The 12,036-nt window shown below is 34.3% G+C and overlaps 1 protein-coding gene across 1 annotated transcript in view; it reads left to right on the top strand.

Annotated features, from left to right (window-relative positions):
- The window catches only part of ABCA5 (ATP binding cassette subfamily A member 5), a 57,411-nt gene extending 46,151 nt beyond the window's left edge, over positions 1–11,260 (top strand). The window contains exons 29-40 of the mRNA XM_028132292.2: positions 745–836; positions 2,866–2,992; positions 4,704–4,818; positions 4,914–5,005; positions 5,749–5,924; positions 6,269–6,344; positions 6,454–6,548; positions 7,392–7,511; positions 8,645–8,794; positions 9,166–9,245; positions 10,315–10,370; positions 10,875–11,260. Of these exons, the coding sequence (XP_027988093.1) occupies positions 745–836; positions 2,866–2,992; positions 4,704–4,818; positions 4,914–5,005; positions 5,749–5,924; positions 6,269–6,344; positions 6,454–6,548; positions 7,392–7,511; positions 8,645–8,794; positions 9,166–9,245; positions 10,315–10,370; positions 10,875–10,982 (1,287 nt within the window). The 3' untranslated portion in view covers positions 10,983–11,260. The remainder of the gene's footprint in view (positions 1–744; positions 837–2,865; positions 2,993–4,703; positions 4,819–4,913; positions 5,006–5,748; positions 5,925–6,268; positions 6,345–6,453; positions 6,549–7,391; positions 7,512–8,644; positions 8,795–9,165; positions 9,246–10,314; positions 10,371–10,874) is intronic.
- Positions 11,261–12,036: the final 776 nt, after the last annotated feature.

Below are 12,036 nucleotides of genomic sequence, written 5' to 3'. Positions count from 1 at the left end.
AAAAAAAAAAAAGAATGAGTAGTTTGGTTGTATGATTTTAACTCTTCTTAGTTTATATCCTCTTGCATAAAAAGTCAAGTGGGTTAATACTAACTAATGTGAATTTTGATGGTCCTACCTTTTATTCACTGAATATATCTATTTTAATATCCTTGGCTTTTTCATGTTAATACTATTTAATTATGATTCTGGCTTCCGTGGAGTTAAAAACAAAGCTTCCTTTTTTCTTTGTATTTTATGAAGCTGACAACCAATAAACTTCATTGAGATAGAAATAAAATATGTAGAGATAGAAAAACATGTGAAGGATTTTCTTTTTTAAAAAAATATATATATATATTTTATTTTTTACAGAGAGGAAGGGAGAGGGATAGAGAGCTAGAGACATCGATGAGAGAGAAACATCGATCAGCGAGAAACATCGATCAGCTGCCTCCTGCACACCCCCTACTGGGGATGTGCCCACAACCAAGGTACATGCCCTTGACTGGAATCGAACCCGGGACCCTTCAGTCTGCAGGCCGATGCTCTATCCAGTGAGCCAAACCGGTCAGGGCGTGAAGGGTTTTCTTACTAAAAATCTTCCTTGGCTTATTATCAAATCTTTTTTTAACTGATGTGACGTGCAAAAAAATTGTGGTTAACTTTTTTGCTTTTGATAAGGAAACTTACGTATGTGGTCTTTATTCTGTTGATAGGAAAAAAAGAGATTCAGTCATGAGGTGTTCTGTGTTCTTCCTTTAGCCTTACCTGCAGTGTGTACTATGGATTTTCCTCTTACGGTACTATGAGAAAAAATATGGAGGCAGATCAATAAGAAAGGATCCCTTTTTCAGGTCAGTTAAATTTTTTTAAAGTTTTAATGTTTTTCAGCATATTTACAGAGTTGTGCAACTATACCATAATCTTATTTTAAGTCATCTTTATCACTCCAAAAGAAGCCCTGTACCCATTAGTAGTTACTTATTGATTTTTAGAGGAGGGGAGGGGGAGGAAAAAGGAAAGAGAGAGAGAAACATTGATGTGAGAGCGTAACACCGATCAGCTGCCTCCTGCTACTTTTGTGTGTTTCTGTGGGTTTGAACATTAGCCCTCTTCATATACTCAGGGAAATCTCATTTACACCCAGTCTGTAAATTGTTTTGAATGAAGGCCCCATTTTCCTTTTGTTTTCTTATTTTTATTTTTCCCAGGCATGTGCCCTTGACTGGGAATCTAATGAGAAATCTCCTGGTGCAATGGGATGATGTCCAACCAACTCAGCCATACCGGCCAGGGCCTAATCTACTTTCTGTCTCCAAATAATAGACTTGCCAATTTTGAACATTCATATAAATGCAATTATACAATACATTGTCTTTTTTTGTCTGGTTCCTTTTTCTTAGCATAATGTTTTGAAGGTGCATCCATGTTATAGCATGTAGCAGTACTTCATTCCTTTTTTTATGCTAAATAACAATACATTTTAGATTATACCACACTTTCTCTGTTTTATCAGTTGATGGGCATTTAAGTTGTTTACACTTTTTGGCTATCACGAATAATGCTGCTATGAACATTTGTGTACAAGTATTTGTGTGGACATAATACCTTCATTTCTCTTGGGTGGATGCCTAGGAAAGGAATTGATGGGTCACGTGGTTAATATATGTTTAACCTTTTGAAGAACTTACAACTGTTGTTTTCTAAAGTGGTTGCACCATCTTACATTAGTCTCCCCTTATCTGTGGGGAATACACTCCAAGACCCCCCAGTGGAGGCCTGAAATCATGGATAGTGCCAAGCCCAATGTCTGTACTATGCTTTTTTCCTATACATACATCCCTTTTCACTAAAGGAAGCACTTTCGGACTTCTCTTTGGCCTTTCTGAATTGCCAGCATTGCTACCCTTGTGCTTTGGGGCCCATTATTAAGTAAAATAAGATTTAGTTGAACATAAGCACTGTGATACTGAAATAGTCGAGTTGATAGCAAAGGGATGACTCACATCTCCAGTGAGACAGATTGGGATGGTGTGAGATTTCATCATGCTACTCAGTACAGCATGAATTTAAAACTTATGCATATTTATATCTGGAATTTTCCATTTGATGTTTTTGGATGTGGTTGACCATAGATGAACGAAACTGCAGAAAGCAAAACTGCCTGAAAGGGAGACCACTGTACATTCCCATCAGGGATGCACGAGGGCTCTGTTTCCTCCACATTCTTGCCGTTACTTGTTACTGTTTATCTTTTTTACTTGAGCCATTCTAGTGGGTCTGAAGTGGTGTTCCTGATGGTTTCCATTTGCATTTCCCTGATGAGCCATGTGTTCTTCCCTCTCTTGGCACTACTTTCTGTAAGATAACTAATGTCTTCCTCTCTATCTTGTCAAGGAGGCTCAGGTTATTTCATCTGCCGCCTTTAATGTGATTGACTTCTTTCTCATCCTTTTCTGTTTTTCCATTGTTTTCAATATGTCGAATCCTATTTTCCTTTTTACCTTACTACTAACTACTAAAAGTCAGATTTTCTCCGGAAGCATTTTTCCTCTGCCTACCTTTGTGGTATTTCTGTGGGTTTGGATGTCAGGGCAGTCTTATTTACACCCAAACTGTAAATCGTTTGAGCAAAGTGTTCTTTGTTGTTGTTGTTTTTATCTTTGTGTGAAGTAGTGCCTGATCATAAATAATATTGATAAGTGAATGAATTTAGATAATATCACCTAAATATCAGTGAATGAAAAAACAGCTCTTTAGTTCCATCTTTCAGAGATAACCACAGATCTCATATTAGTATATTTTTTCATTCTTTTCTCTATGTAGTGCCTGAATTTCTTACTATTTTAATTATTTGAAAATCTACTACCTTGATATATTTAGGACCCTTTCAACAAAGCCCAAAAATAGGAAGTTTCCAGAACCACCAAACAATGAGGATGAAGATGAAGATGTCAAAGCTGAAAGACTGAAGGTCAGAGAGTTGATGAGTTGCCAGTGTTGTGAAGAGGTAATTTAGTCTTTATTGTTAAGTCATCTTAAATGTGCAATGATCAGTTCCCCTTGCATAGGAAAATAATCTGAAAAATATTTCGTTTCTATATGAATCAATCTGAAAAAGAAATCTATGAAAAAAATATTTTTGTCCACTTACTTTTTTTGAACGGTCTTAAGGTATATTAAAAAAAAAAAAAGATTCAGATTATTACAGAATGATACTTAAAGTAAATGAACACATATATCTTGAGAATATACTGAAAGGATATACATGAAACTGGTGAGGGCAGATTGGGTGCTGAAATACGGAGGTGGCATATTTACATTAATTTCCAATTTAAAACATTTTGAAATATATAAAAGTAATACAAAAAATCAAATGGTAAAATACTCACAAAAGTCAAAAAGTAAAAGCTCTGAGAAATTCTACAGTAAGAAAACTTTCAACCTTCTCTTGATTCAGCATTTCCTAAGCCTATACGACTACAGGAAACAGATTCCCCTCTTCTTTTCCAATGAAAGCTGTTCTCTTCTAAGAGAGACTAGCATTGCAGACACATGTTTTTTTAAATCACTATTTGGTTAATTGAGCCAACTAAAAACAATAAGAATACTACTTGTGTCATTTGAAATACTACTATTTTTTAATTTAATAAATCTTTATTCAGATTATTACAATTGTTTCTCCTTTTTCCCCCCCCCCCCCCATAGCTCCCCTCCACCCGGTAATACTACTTTTTTAATTGATGTAGATAATCAGAGTAACTTGAAATATAATTGCAATTGCACTGGCAGTTCAAAAGTTACATCTCCTAAAAATCCTGACTTATTATTTTCCAAGATATTCTTAAGCCCAGTCGTCATCCCATGGCTTATTTGTCTCAAAGACTCTTCACTGGGTGTTTCTGACATTCCTGGCCAACCTGAATGAAAGTAACCATCTTTTAACTAGTGGTTAAGATCTTGAGCAAGTCATGTTAGCCAGCATTTCCTAACTTTTGTTCTGTATCCACACGTGATTCATTAGTATAGGCTCTATGACCAAACAAGTATGGGAAATGTTATACATTATATACATTTTTAGAAGATTTATAATGTTTATAAACATACCATGAGTTTGAGAAGTCCTCTGATTGTGCATGCCCCCAAAGTTGTAACTAGTTCTGTAATTTGGGAAAGGCTTTGGATCTAATGGCCTATAGTTGGCAGGAGGCCAATTAAATTCTGCAGTTGGAGTTCTATTACCTGGGCCATTATTACTACTTTTGGATGATTTGTGAACTGGGTTGGGAAGCATAGATTCAGTCAAAGCTTTATTAATAACAGTGTGTTGGGCCTTCTTTATACTGCTCTCTGTGGGCCCCCAGGTCTGCTCACCAAGACTCAGTTGCACTGAGAACCTCCGATTGATTGAAGCTTGGTGAAACAATATTGACCTAAGTGCTGTATCCCTCATGGCTCCAAAATTTTTTCCCAGGCTCTCGGGCTTCCTCGCTCGCTGCTGGGGACGCGCGGCCATCCCACATCTGCTCTGGCCACCATTGTACCATGCACTTAGTTTTGAATGTCATAATTTCAGTGACAAATGGATATTTCTTTATATGATACCCTTTATTTCCAAATATAGTTCTTATGATATGGACATGAGGTGTGTGCAGCCTGTGTTATGTCAGGATAGGTTTCCGAGTTATAACTCTCTTTTAAACTCTTGTTTCCTATGTTAGAAACCAGCCATTATGGTCAGCAATTTGCATAAAGAATATGATGACAAGAAAGATTTCCTTACAAGAAGAGTCAAGAAAGTGGCAACTAAACACATCTCTTTCTGTGTGAAAAAAGGCTAGTATTTAATTATTTTTTTCCTAAGTAATATTTTCAAAAGAGTAGTTTCCATTTTAAATTTGATTTGATGATTTTTCTTTTAATTCCTTTAGGAGAGATCTTAGGACTGTTGGGCCCAAATGGTGCAGGCAAAAGCACAGTTATTAATATTCTGGTTGGTGATATTGAACCAACTTCAGGCCAGGTATGATATACAAGGGTGTGGTATATGTTGACTATGATTTGTATAATTACATTAAAATAAAATTTTTAATGACAAGTTAGTATTTTAATGCTTAAATATTATGTTTTTTAATCTTAAAGTTTTAGTATAAAATTGTGATCTTTTTGGTTACCTAAGAAAATAATGTACATAGTAAAATTTTTATGACACACATGCAGGCACATGTACATATATGTATTATTTCTGATTAGCACACCCACTTAATGGATAACAATAGTATTTCCTTAAGGAGAGGGGAGCTAGTTCTGATGCTGCCATCAATTAGTCTTTGAGTATAAGCATATCATTCAACACTTTGTGGAAACTTCACAAAACTGCTCTGATCCTATCTTCTCTCCCCTTGCTTATTTCACACCAGCCACCCTGGTTCATTGCTTTTCTGGAAAATGCCTGACACACTCTTTTCTTTGTGTGATATATATACATAGTTATTTTTATGTTAGTTATTCCTTACCTCATAGAAATCCCAGTGACCAAAATTGCTTACCTTGCTGGCTCAAATTGAGGCCCCCAATCATTCTAGTTAAAATTGGGGCTGGCCATGTCACTGAACTCTGATTTTGCTATCAATGCCCTTTCTTCATTGAAAGGAGTAAAAAATCTTACCCCCCTCTAGGAAGGAATTTGAATTAATTCATTTGCCACTTCTTTCATCATGTAAATTAGGCAAAAATAGTGATTTAAATGGGTTTGTATTTCTGTAGGTATTTTTAGGAGATTACTCTTCAGATCCAACCGAGGAGGATGACTCTGTTAAGTGTATGGGATACTGTCCTCAGATAAACCCATTGTGGCCAGATATTACACTGCAAGAACATTTTGAAATTTATGGAGCTGTGAAAGGAATGAGTTCGAGTGACATAAAGGAAGTCACAAATCGGTAAAATTTAGAATATTTTTGTTACCTGGAGAAAAGTTTACATTTCACATTTTAAAAGTTTTATAACAGGCATTGCCATTGATCATAATTTTCATAGAAAATGGTCATGACTTTTTCATATATTCTTTACCAAATTATGTAGCTATGGAAATGAAAAGGCAATTTTTCTATATCTAATTACAGAACGAATTGCCTATAATTATCATGAAAATTTAAAGTGAATCTTTTAATTGAGATATTAATTTGTTTTAAATGATGTAAATTGGAGGTCCAATTTTAGGAAGCTGAGTTTTCTAGAAAGAAGAATGTCAGTGATCACAAACAGTACATTACCTGTTTTGCAGAATAACAAATGCCCTTGATTTGAAAGAACATCTTCAGAAAACTATAAAGAAACTACCCGCAGGAATCAAGCGAAAGGTACTTTTATCAAACAACCAATATGTGTATGTTTTATTGATAGTTTAGTGCCTGATGCTGTGATGATAAATTTCTTGCTTTGAAGCCCCCCCATTTTCTTTCCCTCTAGTTGTGTTTTGCTCTAAGTATGCTGGGGAACCCTCAAATTACTTTGCTAGATGAACCATCCACAGGTATGGATCCTAAGGCCAAACAGCATATGTGGTGAGTATGACTGTAAAGGCACTTGAGACACATTATACTGTATTCTACCTTGGAATAAAAGATTAGTTTATTTTATTATAATTAATAGTTTTATTTTTTTAATGTTTTTATTGATTTTTAGAGAGAGAGTAAGGGAGAGGGATAGAAAGATAGATACATCAGTGAAAGAAAAACATCACTGATAGGCTGCCTCCTACCCAGCAGTCATCACAGTGCTATCTGTGTGTATGAGTTCTCTCTCTCCCTTTTTTTTTTTTTTTTGCTCAGTCCCTCTACCCCAGCCCCCGTGCAGCACCCCCACCACAGCTGTCAGCCTATTGTATGAGTCTCTATTTTGTTCATTAGCGTACACATATGAATGAGATTGTAATTCATTTTTTAAAGCATAGAAACATTTGAAATCATGAAATTTCTTTCCATTTGACAAACTTTTAAATATAAGGGAAAATAAATTAGAATAGAGAAATCATAGTTGGGCAAAATATAACTACAGCAATTGAAATTTGGTATTTTAATTACTCTAATTAATAAAATAATTGGATTTTTAAAAAACACAGGGTTTTTGCACTGACCGTTTTGGCTCAGTGGATAGAACGTTGGCCTGCAGACTCAAGGGTCCGAGGTTTGATTCCGGTCAAGGGCATGTACCTTGGTTGCGGGCCCATACCCAGTGGGGAGTGTGCAGGAGGCAGCTGATCGATGTTTCTGACTCTCTATCCCTCTCCCTTCCTCTCTGTAAAAAATCAATAAAATATATTTTAAAACAACAACAACAAAAAAAAAGCCACGGGGTTTTCATTAACATTCAGGTACTTTCCTCCTTTTTTATTTTCTGTTTTGTAGGCGAGCAATTCGAACTGCATTTAAAAACAAGAAGCGGGCTGCTATTCTGACCACTCATTATATGGAGGAGGCAGAGGCTGTCTGTGACCGCGTGGCTATCATGATAGCTGGGCAGTTAAGGTACATATCCAAGCGCAGCCATTTGGAGGACACGGATGGATTTTAAATGTCATCATGTAAAAATGCATATTAATTTAATGTTAAAAATGTTTTTCTTGTTTGATTTCTTGAATCGGTTTGCTTTGTGTAGAATTACTGGGAAATAATGTAATTTCCTCCCCAAAAAATGGCTAGCTGCTTTGCATTTGGAATTGGCTTAATTATTCAACAATTTGGAATGTTATTTTCAGGTGTCATGTCTATTATTTCAAAAATTGTTTGGCAGTGTATTGGATTATAACCTAAAGTATAAAATAAATGTACATGAATTCATACTCATATAAATAAATGATTGAATAAATAAATAAACGTGGGAGAAGAGGCAAATCTTCCTTACAGAAGGATTTCACATAAATCTGTAGATACTACCCCCTCTAGTAGGAGGAGCTTAATCCCCCATCTCCCAAGTGTGGTCTAGATTTAGGCAATTTCTTCCAGTGTACAGAAAGGGGAGGATGGTAACTTCACAGTGGAGAAACCTGAAGTACTTGCCTTAACCAGACAATGTCATGTGGATGTCATGAACTGCCTGATACGATGTACTTGACCGTAAAGTACTTTTTAAGGAAAGTACTTAAGCTCTGTGGTATTTTCTCCAAAAGCCTGTAGCCCCAATCTAAGTGTGAGAAAAAGATCAGACTACTCCAAATTGAGGGACATTCCACTAAAACACCTGACCAGTTCTTCTCAAAACTCAAGAAATTAAAAGGGAGGAGTAAGACACTGTCACAGACCAGTGGAGACTAAGGAGCCTTGAGAAATGCGTGCAATGTGTTATCCTGGATAAATCCTGGAACAAAAATAAACGTTAGTAGAAAAACTAGTGAAATATAAAGTCGAATAGCGTTAATGGTAGTACGCCACTTCCGGTTTCCTAATTTTGACATCTGTGCCATGGTGATGTAAGATGATAATACTAGGGACACTGAAACTGGGGGAGCGGTGTTTGAAGACTGTACATTTGCTACTTTTCTATAAGTTTTAAAGTATTCCCTCACTAACATTTTATTGAAATCATTTTTTAGCAGAGAAATCATTTTTTTGAAACTGTCAAGCTATTTTATAGCTGACCTTTCTTTTAAACGTTACTGCAGATGTATTGGGACAGTCCAGCATCTAAAGAGTAAATTTGGAAAAGGTTACTTTTTGGAAATTAAACTAAAGGACTGGATAGAAAACTTAGAAATAGACCGACTTCAAAGAGAAATTCAGTATATTTTCCCACATGCAAGCCGTCAGGAAAGGTAAAGATTTAAACATTTAATTTTATGTTTTGTGCAGTAATAATAAAAATGTGTTAATTGTGTTAAGGATTAGGGAAAAACAATTCTGTATTGGAATAATATTGGGTTAATGTAGTGGAATGTTTGGAGTTTGATATCTAATTTAGTGTTAGATCTTTCAATATAGGATACTACTTAAACTTTTTAAAGTTCTTATTTAGTAGTAATGAGAGTTATTTCATTTGCATGGAAAATTTTAAGATTTCAAACAATTTTTATCTAAATGTCAGAACAAGTTATTGGCATATACTTTTGAACTTTAAAAATTTTGAACTTTAGCTTTAGAATACAGTAATAATAATTTAAAAATTTTCCTACTTTTATGTTTTCAGCTTTTCTTCAATTTTGGCTTTTAAAATTCCTAAGGAAGATGTTCAGTCCCTTTCACAGTCTTTTTCTAAGCTGGAAGAAGGTGAGTAATATCTGAAGAACATAGCTTTCAAATTATAAAAGAATTTTATTTTAAAAATTTAGAAGTTGGGACTCAGTTTATTGTAGAAACGATGGCAAATAGATAGCTTTTTATTAATTTAATCTAAGATATCGGTAAATACTACTACTGTAGGGATTTGATAGATCACCAATATTGCAGGATGAGCCTTTTACTATTTTGATAGCTATAATCACAGTTTTTCACATTGCGTCAGTGATAAAGTTCCGCTTAATTAGCTCTCACAAGTCAGTCTAGAAGTGGGAGCTTTGAGTTTCTTGAATCCCGTCTTCATTTTGGGCCATAGAAGTAGAAATGGTAGCAAGAATTCAGTCGCATCAGGAGAGAGGAGAGGAAAATGCATGGTGCAGGAGGGTAGGCATTCCTAAAGCTTTAAAGAAGCTTAATTGAATCTTGGCCTTTTTTTAAATAAATAGTAGGTAGGACAGAGATACACTGCTGGCAGTAGAGGGCGGTAGTAAGCTCCTGGATGGGGCAAGTATTCAGATGCAGGTTATTTTATGGTATTTATAACTATGAAACAGCCTATATTTCCTGGTGATTTCTTTATGATTAAAGAGAACACCTGAACTACTTAGGAATAATTAAAAGAACGATTAGAAAAACAGAAAAGTAGGTGTTAGATGCAAAAAAAAGCTGAAATAAGTATTTTTAAAAAGTATATAGACGTATGAATCTAGTTCAAGAAGGCAATAAGAATAGGAAATAGAGCATAGAGATAAAAATAAATGAAAAGAGGAATAAAGAGGAAGAAGGTAAAGTACAGAGGAGATGCTTAGAAAAGGCAAAAAGAGGCAAGTAATATTAAATATATTGTGCTTAAGCCCATGAGGAATTTTTAGGCTGGGGAAGAGAAATGAAGCAAGATAGAGGAAAATAACATGTCCTGGTAGCTTCAAATTTAAATGAACTAATTACAGAGATTATGTTGTGTGTTTTTTAAAGATAGGTTGTTAGCCACTTAGTAGTTACTGCCATTTTTATTCTTTAAAATACTAATAAGTAAAATATTGTTTTCTTATTTTAATAGCTAAACATACTTTTGCCATTGAAGAATATAGCTTTTCTCAAGCAACATTGGAACAGGTACTTTAAAGTTAAACTTAAAAAAATTATAGAAGAAAGTATCTAATATCTAATTGTTTAGGGTTACATTGGAGGGAGTTTATGAACCAAAGACAACTTGTTACACAATATTCCTGAACTTTATATGATTTTAAATAACTGTAGGTGCTCCCTCTACTTATTTTGAATAGCTGAATTTTTTGTAAAGTAAGTGAGTCATGATGCTGGTTATTTTACATTATCATATCAAATTACATTGCTTAAATATTGATAAACTATTTGTATGACAGTGCCACATAAAAAAATTAATGAAAAATAACTAATTCATTAATCCTCCAAAATACTTACCTTTGTATGTGATAAATGGAGATTATTCTGTTTAAACATATTAATAGTAATAAATCTTTTGATACTTGAGTCGTTAATGTAACTAGCAAGAGCCTTATACTGTCTCTGATTTAGTTAAGAAGTCTTTGAGGTAATTGAGATACAGCATACTGTACTCATTTATTTACTTTCGTTTAGGTTTTTGTTGAACTCACTAAGGAACAAGAGGAAGAAGATAATAGTTGTGGAACTTTAAACAGCACACTTTGGTGGGAAAGAACCCAGGAAGACAGAGTAGTATTTTGAATTTGTATTGCTCAATCTGCTTATTGAATTTATACTTTATTTTAACTTTGGTTTAAAAAAAAGTATGTTGTTTGAATGGTAACTGAAGAACCATGAAAGCTCTTGGAATTTTCCTAAGTTTCTTAATTGAAATGTTGTGGTTGTATGTTTTTCTTTTCTTCAAATAAAACTTAGGTGTAATTTATTGAAACTGCATGTTTATATCTGAAGTATATTGAACTATAGTCTGTATGTGAAATTGAATATTGACTTTTTTTTACCTTTCAAAAAGAGTGCTTCTAAATGTATGATTTAAAGAAGTGATAGGATAATTTTATTTTGAACAAGTATCTTTATTTTTCAGTTTATATAATCCTGTTACATAAATATATAATGTCCCAAATGAAATAAAAAACTAATACATAAAAATACATAGAAAAGAGACATAAATCAAAAGTTTCTTGGTTCTCCTTTTTAGTTTCTAAAAGAAACTTTGAGTGAAATTTGGCATCCTGAAAAATTAAACAGTCTCATTGCAGATAGAAGTTTGTGAGAAGTGACACCCACTAGGTGGCACTCATCAATCATAATAAATTAAATGAGACCTTGTTCTGTTAGGTGATTGTAGACATAGCTAACTTAGGTATTTGAAATTACATCTCTTTTGCTGACAGTAAAATTCATACATACAAAGAAGCCAGAATTGCACTCTGTCAAAGTTGGAGTAAGGTCATGGTTAATGTAATCTCAGAAAATACCGTTGACTCTTGAACAACGTGGGGGTTAGCAGTGCCGACCTCCTCCCATCCCCCACACCTGTGCAGTTGAAAATGTATGTATAACTTTGATTCCTCAGAAACTTAACTAAAAGCCTGCTGTTAACTGAAAGTCTTCCTGTTAACAAGAACAGCCATTTAATACATATTTTGTATAGGTATCATATATTGTATTCTTACCATAAATTAAGCTAGAGAAAATAAAATGTTATTAAGAAAATCATCATAAGGAAGAGAAAATACATTCATAGTACCATGCGTATTTATTGGGGGGAAAAATCTGCATATAAGTGGACCTG

The sequence above is a fragment of the Eptesicus fuscus genome, chromosome 20, assembly GCF_027574615.1.
Source record: "Eptesicus fuscus isolate TK198812 chromosome 20, DD_ASM_mEF_20220401, whole genome shotgun sequence".
In the NCBI taxonomy this organism is placed as follows: domain Eukaryota; kingdom Metazoa; phylum Chordata; class Mammalia; order Chiroptera; family Vespertilionidae; genus Eptesicus; species Eptesicus fuscus.
The sequence above is the reverse complement of the archived record's forward strand: the minus strand, read 5'-3'. Positions and strand labels throughout refer to the sequence as shown.